Source organism: Aptenodytes forsteri, unplaced genomic scaffold (genome assembly GCF_000699145.1).
Source record: "Aptenodytes forsteri isolate BGI_AS27 unplaced genomic scaffold, ASM69914v1 Scaffold119, whole genome shotgun sequence".
Lineage (NCBI taxonomy): Eukaryota > Metazoa > Chordata > Aves > Sphenisciformes > Spheniscidae > Aptenodytes > Aptenodytes forsteri.
In genome coordinates this window covers 9,637,557-9,659,565 of record NW_008796165.1, presented here as the reverse complement: position 1 = coordinate 9,659,565, position 22,009 = coordinate 9,637,557, and the positions used below count along the sequence as shown (strand labels likewise).

The 22,009-nt window shown below is 40.7% G+C and overlaps 1 protein-coding gene across 1 annotated transcript in view; it reads left to right on the top strand.

The window, feature by feature from the left end:
- The window catches only part of GLIS1 (GLIS family zinc finger 1), a 211,796-nt gene that overhangs the window by 81,648 nt on the left and 108,139 nt on the right, over window positions 1-22,009 (top strand). The window contains exon 2 of the mRNA XM_009287387.2: window positions 17,290-17,488. Within this exon, the coding sequence (XP_009285662.2) occupies window positions 17,290-17,488 (199 nt within the window). The remainder of the gene's footprint in view (window positions 1-17,289; window positions 17,489-22,009) is intronic.

Genomic DNA, 22,009 nt, shown 5'->3' with positions numbered 1-22,009 from the left:
GTTTTAACAAGTTAAACCCTCTCCCCCCCCCCCCCTTTTTTTTCCTTTTTTTTTTCCTCCCTTCTTTTTTTTCCTTCTATCTCCACTCCTCCGTATAAAATGTCCCTGTCCAACCATGACTGAAACAACTGATTAGCTACTGCTTCCTTGGAAGAGAGGACCCACAATGCCCACACACACAGGGGTGTGCAGGCCACCGTGTCACCTCTGGAGACATTGCTGTGACACAGGGCTTGCCTTAGACTATAGGAGAGCAGAGGGAGACACAGGTCACCAGATGATAGAATGTTTAGGAGGAACTTGTTTTCCTTCTTTACTAAAAGCACTGATGTGAAAGTGTGAGGGGTTCCCTTAGCTCTGCGCATGGGTTGCAGGGGCAGAACATAGTATATGTGTGTGTGTGTGTGAGCTCTCTCCCTGCCGCTTCTCATGGTCTCACCCCTCCCCACTTCCTCTCCTGCCAGCCATTAACTGCTGGTCTTTACTACCACAACTTAAGCCCAGCACCGCAGTTGTCTCTACTGCATGTCAAGAGGTTTGACAAGCTGTGTTTGGCCCTTGATGCAGACAAAAGATGTAGAAACCTTAAGCTGCAGTTGTGCCAGCGCCACTGCTGCTGTGCTGAGTGGCACTGGCTCATCATTCCTTTGTGCTCTGCTGCTTGTATCCGTCAGTCTTTTAGGCTGTGAACTTTCTGAGGCAGGAGTCGTATTTTTGGTCATTCCTGTACAGAATAAACTGCAATGGTATTATAATCCTTTGTGCTTTGGTAATATTAATAAATAACAGGGCATGCTGTAGAACTGCACAGTTCTCACTGTATGTACAAAGAACAGTCCCCTCTCCAACGCTGAGGGGAAGGAGGGCACGAGGTTCCCTTGCAGCTCTGCCATGTCTCTGTGTTTTAGACAACCACTATCTGTGTCTCAGAAGTAAAAGCTGGGGATAGCTTGTTTGCCGTGGCTGCGCCTCAGTCAGGTGGGTGTGAGGAAAGAGGCCATGGATGATCCTGAGCAGACCAGAGTAATTCTGATGCTCTGGCCTCTGCTGGATGGATGTTCTGCAGCAAAGAAATTTAAGAAATATCAACAGGCATTAAAGGGAAAGCAAAACCGGAGCAGGCAGTACATGTGCCTGACAGTGACTATAATGCATAGCAGTCTGAGCATCAAGGGTCTGAGTCCAGAAGGAAGGTCAAGAGAGATTCCTACCAAAGCCAGTAATTGTTTTCTTTCTTAGCTTGTTTATTTTCTATGCAGTTAGCAAAACGTGACTCTTCATTATGTGTGGTGTAACCAGTCATTAGCTGTATATACATGGCTGAGATTCAGTTACACAGAAACAAGATACTTTTGCTTTTCCACACTGACAGAGAAGAAGAAAATGCACTGACGTACAGGGGATGTAGACCTGAGCTTTGGGAAGCCACTCTTGCTTGTGTGGGACTAGTCGCTGCAGCACACATACTGGTGTTTCTGTAGAGCTTAGTGCTTTCTAAGCATATCCACTGAGTAAGCGCATGTGGCCGACAGCACAGCGCCTGACATCTGGGCTTCCCTGAGGCTCTGAGCAGTTTTGCCAGCCTAGCCCTGGACACAGGCTAATACGGCCTCTGGAGACAGGCTTTCTTACTGGGGGGTGGGAAACCCCCCAGGGTGTTACCCTGCAGCGTGAGGACTTGGTAGCTCAAGTCATGCCAGCTTAGAGATCCCTGCAGCATGCTTTGAGGTGGCCCAGCATTGCTGTTGCTAGTCCCTTCTTTCCTTGCTTTTCTTTTTGGAAAACTACTGCTAATGATTTACAGTGCAAATAATGCATGATACTTGCTTCCATAATATCACATGTAGTGATTTTGGAGCTGTGCTGCTCTCGTCTTTTCCTTCTTGCTGGCTGCCAGAATCCATGCAAATGAAGAGCTATGACAATGAGAAGGAAAAATTCCTAGTTTTTCTCTTTTTGGGAACTTCCAGAGGTTGCATTACTCCCCCTTCATCTCAGCTATTTCTTAGTCAGTGTGCTCAGGATCACATGGATTTCTGCCAGGTAAATACAGATTTTTCTGAGCTGTATTCTGCTCTGTCGGCAATCATTTTAGCTCTAAAAGGCCAGGGCTTAGCATGGGGCTCGGATGACACACACATTCAGCTTCCAGCTCCTTTATTTTTTAAATGGCTTCAGTTACTCCCTCTCTGCTGTCTTTTGCAAACCAGTCATAGGGTTTAGATGTATTCTGCAGAACTTGTGCTAAACCAAACAAGGCAAACCTAAGAAAGGCTTAATTAAAACAACAGAAATCTCACACTCACTGACTCTATTGCTGGAGCCCTTTTTGCCTGTAAACAAAAAATTCAAATGACTGATTTTCCCCCCTCAGTTTCATAAGTGGTTACTAAGCTTCTGCAGTTGCTACATTCCTTAAAAAGTTGTTATTTCTTTTTTGGTCACGCACTGGGGGACTCCATTGTTTTCAGTGGTGCCTATTGAGTTAGGTCCATCGACAGCAGAACTCATTCTGGGTCATTAAGTTTGGAGGCACAGTAGTATAATTTGGTGACTTTATTCTATTTCTTAGCGGAGACTTGTATTAAAGTCACGCACACACAAAACCAGAATAACCATCCTTATCCCTTCCCCCAAACTCTGAGAGCATTAAAGGACCCAGCCAGGCAGCCTCAGGTAAAACGTTAAGAATTTGCTGGCTGAACAAGAGTTGCTATTCCAATGCTACAGCAGAATATTAAAAAAGAATAAAAATTAAAAAAAAAAAAAAATTCGGGGAGCTGTGTTTAGACACATATCAGGCAGAAGTAGCAAAACAACATTGCTGTCTTACGTTACTAATGATTCTAGTACTGTACTGTTCTAGCATTGACAATTTAACAAGGTTCCTTGGAATAACTGGCTGTGTTTAAGAGAAGATTCACACAAATGATTCATGATCTGGAAAATATACTATACCATGAGAAAATGAAGAAGGCAGCCAGTTAGTTACTGAAAAAAAGGTAGGAACAAAGTCTAAAATTATCTACAGAGGGAGAATACCAGGTACGCCTTGTGTTTTAATCTAGCACACAAAGGCATAATGAGACCCAGTGCCTGGGAACTGAAGTCAAACAAGTTCAAGCTATATAAAATTCACACTGAGAACCACGGAACAGACTGCCACAGAAGCAATTCTCCATCATTTAAAGATTCCACTTTGAGATTTGATGTCTTTCTAAAAGGTACACTCTAGATCCAACAGCATGTGGTTAAACTAGATGCAGATATCCCACAGGAAATACAATGCACCAAGCACACTGGCATTCTTTCTGGGTTCAGCCTGTAAACTGTGTGGTCTTTGGAAGTTGCTCTCTATTCCTGTGCTATGCCTGTTATTCACAGACTCAGTCACTTCACCATAGGGTCTCCATTTCCCACTTAGAAGTAGTTCTTCTAGGAGGGCACGTCTTCTTAGTAGTAGGGCACGTTTCTGGCTCTTTGGTCCTGACATTGAGGGAACCTTACATACCTTTTGACTGCACTTTACCTGCTATGGGAACATTTCCATCTCCACAGCTCTTAACCTGGCATTTTTTTTCCAGCACTAAATTCACATAAAAATGCACATTTCATATATGAATCCTCATCCCTCATTATCAAGGTTAGCAGTGTGCCAAGGTGATGGGAAAGAGGAAAGGAATGGGACGTCTCTCCAGAGTAGTAACAAGCTAGACTTTCTCAGTCTGAGGCCATCAAATCTAGTTGTTTGAGTAGAAGATCTTTCTGCCTGTGGCGCTCTGCTCAGGTTGGTTAGTCAACAGTATTTACTGAGTTGCTGGCTGCAGTATTTGTATCTCTAATTAAGCAATGGAAGCTTTTATTAAAATGGAGATGTTAGAATTCGTCCCTCAAGTGTGCATCTTTAGATACTCAGTTCTAGAAGACTTTATAGGTCTGATCTTGCACCTTCTAGTTTTGTAGTACTGTTATTTCACTGGCTATGGCAGTCACTCCTGACTGACAATCAAACAAGAACAGAACTGGACCTGGAGACGATATGATTAATGAATTACTCTCAGTTTCACTGGATCAATTAGATCAGCATGTTAGAATGATTTCATGCCCTTCATGTATTTTTGATGGCGGGGATGGTCAGCAGAAAAAGTGCTGTAAATCTGAAAAGTGAGCCCTAATTAGAGTTTTGAGAATGCCGTAGCACTGGACAGTGTGCAAGTATGTGCACTTTCCTGAGAGTTTTTGTTTAGTTTTTTATGCTGCTAAGTTGAATTATAGAGTGATGGGACCTCGGTGGAGGCAACCTTTACCTCTGCATAGATACATTTGATAAGTTCTATACTGAGGTTTCTAGGCATTTTTCAGAGGGCAGTTTAATGCAACAGTAAGAACCAACAGGAAAACTGGGTCATACCAAAGGTTCATTAACCTCATTATGTATCTTATCCAAGAAAAAAGGTAAAATAATCCAGGTGAGATTTCAGTGCTGGATCTGACTGCCATTGTGCTGCTTCCTTGCTGGCTCACAGTGAAGGAAGCGTGTACCTGCTACCATCTGCAAAGAACAGGATCTGATAGTGTAAAATGTGGAGGAAAAAAAGGTAGCGTAAAGTACAGAAAAAGGTCTGTTGGAGAGAGTTCAAGAGAGAGAAGGAAGAGATCAGAGCTCTGGAAAACATGATTTATGAGAAAAAACAAATAATGAGGGCTGTGTAACACTGGCAAGAGACGACTGAGTGGAGACAGCCTTCAAAGACATAAAAGGTTGCTATGGAGGGCAAGAGAACGGACTCTTCTCCATGTCCAGTTTGGACAGGACAATATGTAACGGACCAAATTGTGCTAAGGGGGCTTTAAATTAGACATTAAGAAAAAATTTCTAAGTCAAGTGGAACAACTGAATAGGTTGATGGGAATGCTGGGGAGTTGCTGGAGGCTGTAAAGGACAGATTGGCCAAACACCCCCTTAAGTTTGTGAGATTGGATTATGCTGTAAGGACACAGGATAGAGTAAATCACCTTCTGAAGACTCTTTCAGCCCTGTTTTCTGTGATTGCATAATCTGTGTATCAGAGTAAAGGGCTTCTCATGATTAGAATGACACTTATGTATATCTTTCTTCACTGGAATATCTAGCTTCATGTAATCACTGAGATAACCTAATTCTCATGAGTTGTGTGGAAAGCGCAGACCCAGTTTACAGAAGGATGTAGAAGGCAGCGTTGCTAAATAAAAGTAGGGAGTACTCCATATACATCCTAATCCATAGCAACTGCCCACTGTCATCACTGGAAGATTCACAGAGGGCTTTTAGCAGGAGCTAAACTTCTAATTGTTGTTTATTCAATGTTCATGTAAGCCAGCACCATTCAGTGAGAACATTTTCCCTTTTTGTAGCAGCCCTTGTACTCTTGAATCTTTCTGCATCATGCTATCTCCGTTGTTCTTCCCTGTGCATTTACTTCTTTACAGCAGTTTCCACAATAGGCTCATTCTTACCCTGTCCCACAGTCTGCTAAAAAAAACCCACAGCAGAACAGGTAATGATGAGGGTGGCATGGTTATCACCAGAATCTGACTTTCTGAAGAGACTGATACAGTCAAGATGTTCAGTCCTCCCAGTTGTTGTCTGAAGCTGCCCCGTTTTGGATAGACACCTGAACTAGTTATATGTAAGTCATAGAGGAGAGTTTTTTTTCTTACTGTGTTACATGGCATATAGATATTTATTGCACCAATGACTCATATGTTTGACACTGTCCTTCAGTAGACTGTTCTTACTGATGATAACATTAAGGTGTATGTTTAACATGCACTGCATATATCTACAATCCCAAGACTGCAGTTACAGATAACTGCTATTCTCAGACTTGTGTAAAGTTAGGGAGAAGTGCACTCTGTTGCGGAGAGCCTGCAAGAGGCCCATTCACTGGCAGTGAGTGCAGAAGGGTAAATTCTACTTAAATAGAATTAGTCCCAAACATAGTTCTGGTAAAATAGAAAACGACATTGGAAATCACTTGGTGTTAAATATATTTCAAATCAAGCCTTGAAATAATGCCAAAATCCTGGCAGAAAGAAATGTCAAACAATGAAAACAGCAAATGAAAAGTAGCAGGGGTAGGCTGTTGCTCTTTTCAGCATATATTGGGGAAACTGTTTGTTTGTCTTGAATTTTCTTTCTGGCAGTGTTAATTCTAAGTTGCAAAGAAGCCATTACTGTATTAGGTATCAAGTGTTAAATTGTCAAGGAGACAGTGTAGGTGAAATGGTTGCCTGTTTGTGGTAGCAATTTGAGTTTTCATTGTAAAAAAATATTTTACGCAAGAGCACAAAGAGGTTGATAGGGCATGTAGGTTACTTGGTAAATGTGAGAGATCTGCAGTGTGTCTAGATGGAGGTTGTGTATGTGAAGATGTCTCCTTTTTAATAAGAAAATGAAGAAACCAATGCAAGTTGCGTTAGGAGAATGTGTAGTCTTCAGCAATCAAATGCCTTTTCATAAAGAATGAGGAAAAAATGCCTGGAAGAAGATCCTATAACGAGTGATCTTGGAGTGAAGATATCAGTAGAGAGGAGAGACTCATGAAGCCTCCCATAGGAAAGCAGCTTAATTTGCACTTTTTGGAGGGCCAGCAAATGGAAGGCAACCCATAGCTGGAAGCTGATGTGCAGTGCAGGTTTACTAGCTCCCCTCCATTGTCTTCCCTTTACATGTTGGAGCATTCCCATCACATTGCAATGTGGAAAGTTCTTTCTAGACTCCCAGTGCATTTTGATTCCTATTATGAGTCACTTTCTGTCTCCTTTGACTATGAGTAGACTGGTTTCGAAATATATGCATCAGAATTAGGTCCTTAAGACTAGATGTTGTGCATCCACATCCCACCAGACCGTTTCCTCCATCTAGCTTGCATTGAAAAGAACAAAATGCTTTTTAGTTACCAGCTTCCCCCTTTGTCTGAAGTTTACTGTTTCTGCATAACACTCTGTGATCTGCAGTGATTCTGTCTTTGTAGCAGTTAGCTTCTGCAGCTTTTACTGACTTGGTGACACTTCCAGGTTTCTAAATCTTTGAGCCCAACATCTTGATGGAAATAATTTTTGTTGTGCTCTGTTGGGTGGTGGATTTTTTTTCCTTTTTAATGTATATGGTGTACTGCTGAGCCAGGCAGACATAAAATTTCTTCTTGGGATGTAGAGACATACATGTTTACACAAGACACATGCAAGGTACCATATGGCAAAACCCCAGCTTTCATTCCCTGCACATCCTTGTGTTTCAAATGTTTGGGAGAGCATATACCCCTGCAGAGTCTTTACATGGTCTGCTGGCTAGAACTTCCATGGAAAAGAGAGACTAAATGGACTAAGTAAAATATAGGGGAGTGGAGATCTGGGAGTTTAAATGTTCAGGGTTTAATAAGTAAATAGGAAAGCAATAACGCACATGCAGTTCGTAGTAGGCATGCTCTGGCTATTAGTGAATTAAATGACTTAGAGGAAAAACCCAAAAGGAATAGATTTTCTCAAACAGTGCATGTATGGAAAGATTCTGTCTTCTCAATGGGGTCATATAATCGATGATGAAAGCATGTTTACAATAGGAACAATTCAAGTACCCATGTGTGAACTTCTGTCTTGAAAGAGTCACTCTGGAGTTCTTTTAACCTACAGGCCCCGTCTAACTACAGGCTGCTGTGAAAACCCTGGTGGTGTCCATTTAGAGCAACAAAAAAGACAAACCAAAGGGGACAAGGGCAGGTGAGTGTGTACATAACCCTAAACAGTGCAGAGTTGTCTTATACTTTACACCAGTATGCACAATGGCATTTATTTGGGGTGTGTGGATTGATTCATCCTGGTTCAGGTGGTCTCTGGGAGCACAGGTTGTTGATCAACCTCATGTGCGAGAGCAGGGATTTTAAACCAGACAGACTGACAGCAGCTTCTGTGTGTTATATGTGTTGCTCACATTGAAAAATACAGTTGTCTGGTACCCAGATAGTGTGACGGACTTCAGCTAGTGTTAAAACTTGTGCATCTAAATAGTACAATGCATTTGGTAGGCCTGGCTTTGTACAGTGTGGCAGCAGTCTTGCATCTATGGCATCCTAGAACGTGTACTGGAAGGTGAGGCACAGGTTGGAGAGGGTTAAAGATGGCAGTGGAAGAGAGGGGTTTCAAACCGAGCTTAGAAATAAGAGGGAAATGGAGATGAGTGGAGAAGTGGGAAAAGAGAATGGGGCCAATGGCTGTATTTGTGTCTCCTTTGAACATGTTTACTCATAAGGTGGCAGAGGCACCCCTATTCTCCTGTGTTTGGCAGGGCAAGGAGAGTCATAATGATATATCCTGCCTACCAGAAATGCTGAGAATTAAACCTATTCAAAACACGGTCTTCTTAAAAAAAAGAAAAAGAAATACATCAAATTTCATTACGTTGAGCTTATATTCTCCAAGTGCCCATTAGGAGGGTTTTAGGATTTCCTTTTAATTAAAATAATGTTTGTTGAGCTTAATATTTTCCTAAAACATTTATTTTAATGTCTTTTCCCCCTGTTACTAAAATCCAAGCAGTGAGGAAGGATAACTGACCACAAAAAAGGCCAGATGTGCTGAGAACAATATTTTTCAGATTGCCTGGCAACACGCAAAAGGTGATTCCAAGCCGAGGAGACTCTGTAACAATGAACGTAATGACAAGACCTGTGTTTCATCAGGCTGCAAAAGGTTTTGTCCTGATTGTCACAAAAGAGGGCAATGGTCATTTTCAGTCTGCTCTCATCTCTGTTTGGGGGCATAATTTAGAGGTCTGAGATCCAAATAGGAAGCCAAGAATGTTGAGTTTCAAACCTGAGTGTAGTGAAGGACTCCTTGTGATAGTAGGCCGTTATTTTATTTCTCTGACAATCTATTCACTGTTGCCTAAAATGGTTATATTCTTACACATCTAGAGCCTAACTCAGAACATCAACTAAGGCTGTGAAGTCACTGGAACCTCAGCACATGGCATGTGTTTTCCTGAATCTCGGCCATACTCGCTAACTTCAAAAAGTCTTGTGAAGGTCTCTGCTGGAAATCTAAACTACATAACACTGCAAGCCATTTTAGCAGTGAAATATGTAGTATATTGTTACTGAGTTCTTTGCCTGCCTGGTGGACTCCAAGATTACCTTTAAAATATCATGAAAAAGTCAAATATGGGAGCCATATCTATCCACATGCTCAAAGGTGAAAAGGTTACAGATCTCTAAACTGCTGAAATGTTTTCAAATTGTTTTAAGTTAGACTAATATAAAATTAACCATGCTTCTTTATTCAGTAATGCCAACCCTACTCATTCACTCTTTTAAAATACTGTGTGTAGTCTGCAAAAAGAAATTCCACAGAACAGAAATAAAATGCAATCCAAATAACTTGTTCTAAAAATAAATTGAACATGAAATAACAAATATAGGTGCAGCCAACACTTAGGGTCCAGAATTTACTAGAAAGACACACATGGGTTATATTTATCTTTCACAAGTTTTTAAGATTGATACTCGACAATTTATTTCACTAGCTGGGCAAGAGTTTTCTTAGCCCTTCTGTCTTCACTCATACATCAGTGTGAAAGTAAAGAAATAAGTATTTCTGTTATAGAATTTTATAGGATGGTTCAAAAAAACTTGGAGGAAAGAGATCCTTCTTTTTTATTCTAATCTTATTGAATGCTGTTGGTTTTAACCCTAATTTTTTATACATTCATATCACCTGTATCTATTTTCAAATAGGCAGAGGATCTGCCACCTCTGTTTTGATACACAAATGTAGGACAATTTGGGTCTTCACTTGACTCTCACTATACAGTATGGTCTGCTCTGTAGTAAAGAATCTTTTGGCTGTCACTTACTGTGTTTTTCTTAAGATAGCGTACAAGCATTATAAAAAAAATGAAGCCAAGTCTCTACCAGCTGTATGAAACAGGCCTTAAAATATGAACTGATACAGAGATCTAGGGTGAACCTGGGATGTGGTGTGAGCTGCTTTGTTCATCTTTGAGATACGAACTCTTGAATGCAGCAGTGAAAATTTAGTGCTGTTATTGTTAACCACTTCAGTCCTCAGGTAAGGACAAACAACAGCAAAAGAGACTCGGAGATCTCTTGTCTCAATGCTTTGGAGAAAGAATTGTTGCCTTCCTTTGCCAGTCTAAATGAACCAAAGGAGCTGTGTGTGACAAGTGGTCATACTGAAAGTCAATATGTTTGATCCCATGGGCTGCCCAATGGGCTTAAAGAACTGCACAATTATATCCGAACATTTTTAGTAACTTTTCCATGTCACGTTGACTTTGTTTGATAGTCACTATCTGTGTAGTTGTTTCCTCAGCATGATGTTCAGATCCTGCTTTTACTACCTGTGTATCACAGAAGACTCAGATAATTAATGGAACAAGGAAGGAATTCTGCACCTTAATGCACTGCTCTGGGGCTGTTCTGCTGTAAGGGTTTTCTTGCCACCTTCTACCCTAGGAAAGAAACCTAGTGGTGCACAGTATTGATATCACACAGAGATGAAATCAAAACACAGAGGGAATTTCCAAAAACATACAGAGTAAAACTTAGCTTGTAATAAAAAGATAGAGTTTTCAAAGCTTTGTGAGCGTACACATTTACCTACATAAAGAGTCATGGTCGGACAATCTGGGACCACATCATGTTTGTGTGATTTAAAAAAGGTAGTCCTTCATAGTCAAATGTTATTGGAAGTCTTGTACTGAATTAGAAATTATTGCAAAGATCTCTTAAAGTGCAGAACTTTCCTCTTTCAAGTGGTGAGAAGCCCAAATGTCTAGAGGTTTGTTGTGTACCAGATGGTGCAAATGACTGCAAAGAGGTCAAGAAAAGATCTGAACATCCCCTCTTTTGGGTCTCCAGGCCAAGATCTGGAAGTCCGTGTTTAGGATATCTTGTTATGAGCTGGAAGATCTAAGTGAAAATAACAATATTACATTTGGGTAAAGTCTGCTTAAGGCTGTAATGTCATACATGGCTAATCACACCAGCCTACTTCTAGAGTGGTTTTCCTTCTCTTAAGGAAAAACATTATTATTCTATCATGGACGCACCATAATAGAAAAATTTAGACCCAAACTCATATCCCTTCTAATAGTGGTTCACTGAAACTAAAGGAGAAACCATATTTTTTCATAAGGCATAGGAAATCTGTCTTCACGATCACACAGTCAGACTTGACTTGTAGGAGGTATAAGAACAACTGTAGTATCTATTTTCCTGCCTTGATGCTACTTTTCTGTCCCTCAGGCTTGGTGTTGTAGGATTAAGACAAGCCCTCCCATTCACCATAGAGAATGGCATGACAGGCATAAAAAACTTTGGGAAGTTGATTTTGTTGTTGTTGAAAATGTTGAAAATGCTGTATGTTCATGAATCATTTTGAAGATTCTGTGTTTTGAAGCTTTCAGTTCATTCATTAGAGCCTTCAAGCATAGTGCTGTGCATCTCTCTTGATGCTCTTAAATTATTGACTGTATAGGAGTTGTGGCAGTCACTCCAGCCATACAGTAATGGAGATTATTCAGCGCTAGTTATGTGAAATGGGTTGCTGAGTATGGGTACAGTGTCTTCACTATGATGCATGGCTTTGCTGTGTTGGCACCTTTTGAGTTAATAATTTTCTCTCAGTGGAGGGCTTTGATGGCCTCTTCCAGCGTGGATGATTTTCACTTGTTTGAGAAAATCTGGTACTGTTTGGTCTTTCACTCATCTCACGTGACTCATCCAGCTGCCAGTAACAGCGTTCCATTTCTCAGTGTTGTCGTGGTAAATTTTGGACATCGCATCCAAACAAAACCAAGAATGGCAAATTTTTTTTAAAAAAGAAGTAATTAAAGAGAATGAAGCAGTAAGAAAAAAAAGCAAATGACCTAGTTTGGTCTTCGCCGCAAAACCCACAATGCTCTGGGGATATCTAAGTATGTTAGGCAAATATTTCAAATCTATCTCTATTTTGAATGTGAGTCATTTCAATTATACATCGTTTCATTTATTTGTTCATTGGCCTTAATTAGGTAAACTCCAAAGCACTGCAACATGTGTTTATTGTTGAATAATTACCCTTTTGGTAAGTTCTTGCTCTTATCTTCTTAGCCTTAATAACTAATTTTATCAGTAAGAGTGAAGCCTTCTTGAATGGTAAACAAGATGTTCCCCAGGGAAGAAAGAGAGCTATTGCCCTTTAGTAGGGTTGCTTTAAATGTTGATCTTATTGTTACACAGGCAGGTTTCCCTTTGTGTGAGGAGATGTTCTGTTTTCCTCTAGGAGAATTTACCCCTAGCAAGAAACGTAGGGCTGACTCTGCAGATCCTGACCAGTGTGAGACATCCTTCCTGAGGTGTGCAGCCTCATCACAATCAATGGGACTGATTCTCACATGACTTAATCTGGCATAAATCAAGAAAAAACTCCCCCAAAGTCAGTTACCCCAGAATGAAAGAAGCAAGATATCCAAAATTGAACTAACTTGATTACTCATATGGAAGGAATTGCCCGATTGCAGCCTTTGCACACTGCTCTATCAACCTCTTCCGTTCCCTTCATAAGCATTTAAATGTAAAGATATAAATCAGAACTGCAGGACAGAAAAAGAGAAAGACAAAAGTTACCTTGATGGATTCCACTTCCATGAGATCCTTCTGAAAACCATTCTGCTTTTATTAGATTTACTCTCTGTAAATTAGGATTAGTTTTTTTATATGGATTTATGAAATAGCTACGGTTCTACTGAAAGCAGGGTGAACCCTCTGGTATAAGGCAGGGAGTATGTGCTCTTTTCATCTGTTATTGGTAAGTTACAGTATGTAGGTTAAAGGCCCCTTGGTACCAGTGAAAGAAGAGATCTAGTTCCAGACATGGAAAATGCTTAAATCTTGTGTATGCCAGCCAGTGATATTAATATTGTATAAAACAGCCAGTTGTCAAAGGGCCAGATTCTGTTCTCAGTTACACTGGTGTAAACCAGACTTTCCTTCCTTTTTTTCAGAGGCAATGAATTTGCTTTCACGTGTGCTTGAACAGTTGAATGTAGACTCTGGTTGTCTGTGTTCAGAGACAATCTCTCGGTTCTTGTTTTAGCTGCTGCAACAGAAAAAAGAAGTGAGCCGCTGGTGTTGTTCCTTGTCCGTCATCATTCCAACTCCCATGTGGTGGGCACATTTCAGAGGGCTTTGATCCAAGTGCGACTTCAGTCAAGGCACTGTTGTGCAAGAATTTTTTAGCTCTTGTTAATAAATCTGTAAGGTACTTTGTGAAGGCAAATGTACGGTGGATTGGCTGAAACACATAATTTCACGTATTTAGCATAAGTGTTCTGTTCCTTTGCAGGGAGAAAATTTATTTTCTGATTTGACAGCTATAAGAGAAGATAATAATTCTTGACAGCACAGGGATAATGTTCATGTTATTCTAGGAAATCTCCATCTTCACACAAATAGGTATCAGTGTGTGCTACAGTTGGTATTGCTGAACTTTGGTGGAAGCTTCAAGTTTCTGTGTTTTGATAACATGATAAAATTGATAAAATGCATATTTAGAAAGCCCTAATGAATTTCAGACTTGTATCATTTGGGGAATGAAAGAAAGAAAGTGTTTTTATTACAAGTCCAATATAAATCTTAAACATTTTAAAAGAATCCACAGTATTTTGGAATATATTCCAGGTAATGTTGCTGATGGAAGAAGTGAGGAACTGTGAATTGGGTATTTTAAGTATGACTGATTTACCAAATTCTCTCGGTGGTGTGGCCTTTAAACGTGTGTAGAACTTATTTCACCAGTGTTCAACAGTGTATTTAGATACCCTTTAAATGTGATTTGTGTACCCAAATTAACAACCTGAAGTGAGTTAAATTATGATGAGATGAAGCAAGAATAGGAATGGAATAAAGCCCGATGGAGCTGTGGACTCCAGAGGATATAATGATAATTTATGTCGTGATTACAAGCAGAGCAGAGCTAATGTCACAAACACCCACTATAAGCTGAAAGGCATCCAAAGTGATCTTCTTAAATGCCTCAGTCCAAAACCATGGAATACAACTGACTGCCCTGCGCAGGCCAAAAGGTGCTACATTTCTGTACAGTCTCTGTATTAGTCTCTTCAGATTCAGAACAATCACAGAGTATCAGTGAATTCAGGTCTCTGAATATAAATCTGAAATAACTAGAACATGTATATTAATTACCATGAAGAAGGCTAATGGCCCATTTTGTATAGTTTAAATACAAATTGGTTTCTCTTTAAAATCTCATGTATCATTCCTAAAAATCTTATCTGGACTTTTTGTTTATATAAAATAATGCTGGCCTACACTTCCTAAGACTTATCACATGCCCTGGTATTGTGATGGAGCCGGGTAGGAAAAACCCTGTATTGTTTTTCCAATTTTAGAGATTCTGACTTCTTAAAAAACTAAAAATCAAATAAATAAATGGTCAAGAAATGTAATGTATCAGCCAAACACTGAAAATTTTTCACTGGAAACAGGGAATTCTATTCTGGAAATGTCACAATAATGCCTCACGAGACTTGTAATTTGGGTGTCACATGTACCCACTCTTTTCTATGGTCTGGATGCTTGCCTGGACTACGTCTTCATCTGCCATGGTCTTCCCTATTACAGTGGTGCCGCGGAGCATGATGGGGAGGCTGTGGAGCCCAGCCAGTGGAGGAGAATGGACTTTTGTGCTGTGATCCTTTTCACAATTTCTCCAGTTACCAGAGACTTTTTCTGCCGTCCCCAGTCACCTGTTTCTTCTCATTTATACTCACCAAAAACCTGAATGTGATTCTCATCGCTTTCAAAGCATTCATTGACTGTAATTGTAGAGGACCACAGCAGCTCAGGCTCTCCCACTTGCCTTTGTTTAGCTATAGGGATAGCAGCTGTCCATAAGAGGAAATGGGGGTTCATGTATGTTAAGGGTACCTTTGCTCTGAGGAGCTGTGGTGAAGCAGTAACTGACTAAAATGAGCACAATCTTTGATTGGAACTTCATAAATGATGTAACAAAACTGCAGTGATTGCAAAACTTCATGAGTACAATTTTACTTACCCTTATATCATGAAAACATCATTAACTAGATACTGTGATATCTGCATAGTTATGTAATATTATACCTATTTAATATAGGTGTGAAACTCAGTGCAGGCGGAGTGATGAATTGATTGAGAGCAGCCCTGCAGAGAATGACTTGGGGATACTGGTGGATGAAAAATTGGATATAGGCTGGCAATGTGTGCTTGCGGCCCAGAAAGCCAATAGTATTCTGGGCTGCATAAAAAGAAGCGTGGCCAGCAGGTCGAGGGAGGTGATTCTCCCCCTCTACTCCACACTCGTGAGACCCCACCTGGAGTACTGCGTCCAGCTCTGGGGCCCCCAGTACAAGAAGGACTTGGACCTGTTAGAGCGCGTCCAGAGGAGGGCCACGAAAATAGTCAGAGGACTGGAACACCTCTCCTATGAAGAAAGGCTGAGAGTGTTGGGGTTTTTCAGCCTGGAGAAGAGAAGGCTCCAGGGAGACCTTATTGCGGCCTTTCAGTATGTAAAGGGGGCTTATAAGAAAGATGGAAAAAGACCAGTTCCAAACCATTCTATGAGCAGGTATCAATATATACCTGCTCTGGATAACACCACAAATTACAGTGTTGAAATGGTAGAGGTTGTGCTGTCAACGGTAGGTCCAATGTGGGTTTCAGTAGAAGAAAGACCAGACCTGAGAACAGTGTAAAGTAGGTTATTTGTGATGAGGATGTTTGTAAGTCCTATGGCTACTCAGAGGGATTCATTTCGCTCAACTGCAGCTGTCTAAAAGTCAGGTACTCAAGTTGCTTGTTTAAGAGCCTTCTATAGTCAAGGTGGAGAGGAAACATGTCCTGAAGTTGCATGAGCTCATCTTAGACACCCATTTTGAGATGGCTGAATGACATAGACGTTGTCTGGGTAAAACTCGTAGACAACAAAACTATGGTGAGATGAATCATGCCTTGTAACACCTTAGTAAATGACAAACCTTGATGCTTGTGAGAATCAGTGATTTGCATGAAACTGAGCACAGGCTTTATCTTTTCTGTCACTTTGACTGCAGAATTCCTTTTCTTCCTCAGTGCGCAACACACAGTGCCTCCGTAGAGAATGGACTAACTACAGTGGAGTCTAGCTCTGTAGTACACATCACCACGAGCATTGGGTACAAAGGTGAAGGAGTTACTTTCTGGACTCCGTATGAAATCTACAGAAATATGCTTGGCATTAGTATCTGACACCATTACATTTTGTCTCAATGAAAAAAACAGATTAGAGGGAGATATGGTATTTTAAAAGCATGATGCATATACAGTAGTGAAAATGATGGTAAATGGCTATTGTGACTTCTTTAGCTAGCCTCTGAAGGCTATATTTCTTACAAATACTTTTATACATGCTTATCTGTGAGTATTTGGTTAGCTCACTAGAGCTAAAAAGCCCAGCTAATATGCTTTAAAGTAAATGTAATTGCTAGCATTTGACGAATGCAATCTAAATTCTCAGTTCCTCCTTTGTCCTCTCTTTTTAGCTAGATTATCATTTGTGGTTATAGATATATTTCTGAAGAATATTGCTATAGCTCTAGTCTGTTTTTTCAAGTCTGGTAAAATGTAATATTCACCAGAGCAGAATATATTATTATTAGCATTAGCATTTATAATAATAGCTTACTTGGAAAATACAGTTAAATGTATACACTGAAACAAAATTAGTTTCATTTTTTCACACTGTTGACCTGACAGTAAAGTAGAAACATGCCCATCTAAAGTCATAATCATGGAGATAATTGTCTGCAAAGAAAAACTTGACTTACGTCACTGTTTTCAGAGAGCTCCTCTCCCTGAAAAGAAAGGGACTCTGAAACATCCCTCTCCAAAATCTAACACAGGCAAGACTCTACCATAAAAATACACAGAAGGAAGGCAAGCTATCAGACTGGTTTTTTGAGTTAGATTATGAAGTGTAAAATAGCCACAAAACTTAAAAAGAGAAATAAACAACCGTAATTCACAGATCCAAATTACTTTGGAATAAATTTTTGCTTCCTTGTGAAACCTTTCATTTCCACTGCTATGTCATTTACAAGAATTTTACAAGGAGATCCAAAATAAGCATACAAAATATGCAAATGAGCATACAAAGTAATGAGCATAGAGGGTTCTTAGTCAAAGGCTTATGATTTTTTTCTTTTTTTGACAGTGAACGGTGGCTACAATCATTGTAATTTGACCTCTGAGAAGAAGAACATGATGGACATGGAGATGACAAGTAGCTCAGTACCTGTCTGCCGACAAGGTCTATTCATCCATACAGGAAACCCACTTATGCGAGACCACCCACTGTCCTGTGAGAGACTGCTTCATGTTGGTCAGCTGAACTTGACACATTCGGATATAAGGTATCACTGGAAGTTTTATTGGTTGAGGTACTTTGCTCTTCTGGAGTGCTTCATTGTTGGAACTATTTCCCAATAGCATCCGTGGGTGCTACATTTGGAAGAGTATTCTTGGCTTTTACTTCATTTGGGAAGTCCTTTGGATGCTCATTTAACCGCACTGCTCATTTACAGGTTTGCACTGCGGGGACATGCACACGTGCACAGACAACTGTCCAAGGCAGTGCCAGGAGGAGTCACTGTAAATGCAGCCACAGCCCCCTGCTTTGAAGTTTAAATACAGCTTCTCTGGGGGGGGACTCTTCCAGCATGCTCAAAAGTCAATGAGAGTTTTGCCAGGGGCTTAAGTAGGGTCAGACTTGCCTCCTCTGTACCTCCACTCTCCACCCCAATGCCATGTTGTTTCCAAATTGCAGCCTGGAAGGCAGGGATGATACTTACTCCCAAACCAATGTCTCCCATATGGCAATTTGGCATGCCACCATCAAACCTACAGGAAGCCAATGCCACTTTTATTTCTACAGCATTTCCTTTAATGAAGTATTTTCAATGTTCCCATACAGCCACATCCTTGGTATTTGCTTTTAAGGCTGTAATGTGAAAATTTGGTCTCTGGTTTTGATATATACACTGTAGTTGGATATGCTATGAACAGAATCTCTATTTAAACATTTGCTATAAATTAATTATATGAAAACACAGAACTCCATTATTTTTTTGTTGTTGTTACAAATTTAACATTACCAGATTTTAAACAAATACCCTAAACAGACATCCATTGTGAATAGAAGCCTGCTACAAATTAAAATCTGTCCATCTATTTTAATTACACTGCTTTTTGGCAGGGGATATAATACGGAATAATCTTGACCTTTTTGAAGAGCTGTAGAAAAGAAAAACCTCAATAAAGTTGCAGCCTTTATCTTAGATACTTGGAATAATTGGCACTCTGTGCATGGAACTATCAAGCCCAAATTTCCATAGTCACAGCAAGAGGAAATAATGGCCTATAGCTTGGTCTTGGAAATCTGACTGTTTCTGATTTTATTGTACGTATTTATGTCTTGTTTCCCCTTTTCCATTTACTGGTAGGGTAAGAACATCTGTGTTTCCAGGAGGAGGAGGCACAGCAATACAGCAAGCTAGTGGAAAGAGCTGTTTGTTTGTTTGAAAAGGACAAACAATATCGATGCCACATAACAAAATATTCTGCTATCGCTACAAAGATTTGTAGATGCTGTTGCAGCTGGGTGTAAGTCTGCTCCCTCCTAGCTTCTTTATGGCTCAATGTGGGACTGGCAGTTATCAAACTTTTTTTATTCTGTCAGTGAGGACAATTATGAAACAAAGATAATTAGGGCAGGAGCAAACAAAAGGAGGAAGAGAGTACTCTGCTTAGATCTTTTTGAACCTTTTTGTAAAATCTATAATGAGGAAATGACAGATACCTGCATACTAGGGATCACGGTACCCATCTTCAGAAATATGAACCGCTTCCAGCCCCCATTTGGAAGAGGATTCCCAGAACAACATAAAGGATTGTCTGCTGCATAACATGAGAAAGCAGCAGGTGATAGGCCTGATTCTCTCCCCTTTGCTTTGTAGCATGGTCTAAAGCTTTGAGGCTCTGCTGCTTCTAAGCAACAGTTTGGAAATGCTTGGAGAATATCTTGAAGGACCCTTCCATTGCTTTATGGGTTTTTTGTGTGTCCCACTGGTCATGCTCTGCTTGTATGTTCACCTGGCTAATACTACTTTTGTCTGCATGGGATTTGTAAGGTAAAGCCAATGCCCAGCTCTGCTCTATGCACCTCAGAGACACAGTGTCTCATTTTATCACTGTGCTACACACGAGACACATGGTACAGAGCCAAAACCTTGGCATGTGAGAGAAGGTGGACAGCAGTTGGGACAATTTTTGTTCATGGTGTTTGTGATACTAAAGGTTCTAGACAAGCAAGTAACAGAAAACATGGTCTTTCCCTGAAGATCTGAAAACAGGAGAACATAACTGACGTGGGGGTGAATGCCCATCAGGTTTCGGTGAAGTCAATGGGAGCCAGGGCTGCTCTGTGTCTCTCCAGATTTCAGCCTTCATTAGATGAGAAGAATCAAAATAGATGAGAGAAACAGGGCTGGAATGGACAGATATCTGAGCACACAGAAGTCAGGGCAAACTCTATTTGGTTGTTCTGTCCAGCTCTAGTGACCAGCACAGAAATAAAGGGAGATACAAATTCAAACAACCTCTCTGGATTGAGCTTTGAACCATTCTGCATTTCTAGGATATGCAATGTCCAAGGAAAACCCAAACAAACCGGAGAGCACCTCCCCTAGCAATCCAAAATCTCCCTCAGGATTTGGGGTTATGATTGGCTTTGTCCTTTTTTCCCTCAATGCACTGAAACTTGTTATCCCCTTCAGCTTCTCCCTGAATCACTTTCTCTCGGAAACTATTCTAGGGATGACTGCCTTAATCCAAGAATCACAATCCCTCTTCTTCCTGGCCCCTTTTCCCCACTCAGTTAATAGCTTTTAAGTTGTGCAATGTAATTGCTGCTACATGCTATCTGTGAATGCAATGTGTGGGCGACTGGAAAAGTCCTAATACCTTCTTTACCACAATTGGAGTCAGCACACAGCTAATGTTGGCCTTTTGTCAAATAATCCATTATCAGACACAGCAAACCCGCCCACACTGCGCTCAGTGCTCGGCATATAAAACCCGGGGAAGACATCAGAGCAGTCAGATAGTTTTGCAAAGGGTCCCTGGATGTGCAGCAGAACAATCCCCTCCAGCTTCTTAAAACTGTCAGTTATCACTGATTGCACATTTACAGTGGCAATTGAAGGCGTGTATGTTTTGTAAATAATCTGGAGATTTCAGATACAGTTGTCTCTTCCTTTGAGCGTGGTTGGGAGCTGCAGTACTTCTGGCATGGTGCTACTGGCCTCATGCTCTGGCTCCAATTACCACGTAAGGGAGTCTTTTTGGAAACACTGCCTTAGTATCTTCTGAGAGGCTGCTGTTACTCTTCGAAGGCCTTACACTCAGCTTTCATGTGCTTAAGCAGCAATTCTGTTGCCTCAGACTGTCCATCCCTGTGAAGAGAGGTTTGTGGGGTGTATTCTCCTGCTGACCCCACTCCCTTCCAGGGTTGCTCATCTGGAAGCCCCCCAGAGCTGCTCATGCTGATCCGTGTGTCCCCACAGTGCTCTTTACACTGTCTTGCTATCCTTTGTCCCTCTTGCTCTCCTCTTGGCTGTTTGTTTCATATGCATTTATATTTTGCTACTGACCAGAGCTTATGAAATCTTTACGGACAGCGCTGCCTGTGTGTACCAGGCCTGGAATCTGATCCCTGGCTGTAACAGCAAGATGCCATTACAGGAGCAAATAGTCAATGGGTATAAGAGGAGCCACCCAGCGAGTTGGATGCCAGACACTTTGTCTCTCTCTCATATCGCTTTTGTTTCTGTGCCCCCAGGACTGGGAGGAACGAGCACAGCTTTCCCTAGAACAGTGATGGCAAAATTCTACCAGGAATACAGAAAGTTTGCATTAATGCAACCTTGACATTAAGTACCCCAACACTCAAACATTGGGAAATTGAAAGAATGCCAGATTCTCCCAGCAGAGTTAACTAACACAGGGTATATAATGTATTTAAATATACAGTGCTACAGAGGAAACTGTAGCTCCAGAAAAGACTTGCTTCTGATGTGCACAAGCAGCCTGTGCTTATCATTATGTAGGCAAAGCATGGATAAGACACGGCTGTGGCAATGGGAAGCATGAATTCAGTGCCTTCATCTCATTTGCTTTTGAAATAAGGTATGCCAGCTTACCTTTTGGTTCAAAACTCCCTTCTTTTATGTGTCTCATATTCTGCATTGCAGCATCACAGCAATACAGTCCTGACTCTGAGTATGATCTTGTGCTGGAAATGCAGATCGATGTTGCTGGGAGTTTGGGGAACCTAATATTTCTCGGGACAGCAATGTTTGTATCCATCCTGCAGGTACTCTGTACTGACTCCAGCTTGAACTCCTCACATGGATTTCTGGCAAGATGGGAGCTTTATATAAAGCTTAATAATATGACACCAATTATCACAGGCTGAACGTAAGGCTTGGGTTAGCTTTATATGATGTAAGAAATGTGTTGTGTTTACTTTAGCCTGAGGCTTTGGGACCACTGAACTATGATACAAATGGAATTATTTAGAAGAGTTCTTGTACAGAAGAAGCTAAGTAATAGGAAATATTGTGCCTGGCATGGTATGCTGTAAAACCTTTCTCAGAATGAGTGTAAACCAGTACACTTTCTACTGAGCAATGAAGCTACAAGCAAGCAGGGCAGGGTTTCCCAAATACGTGCAATAAAAGGTTTTTACATATGCTTATGCCATATATTTTACAGACATATGGTTCTGTAAATGTTAAAAAATAAGGTATGAATACTCTTGGGGGTTTTGGGGTTTTTTTGTTGGGTGTTTTTGTTTGTTTTTTTTTTTTTTTTTT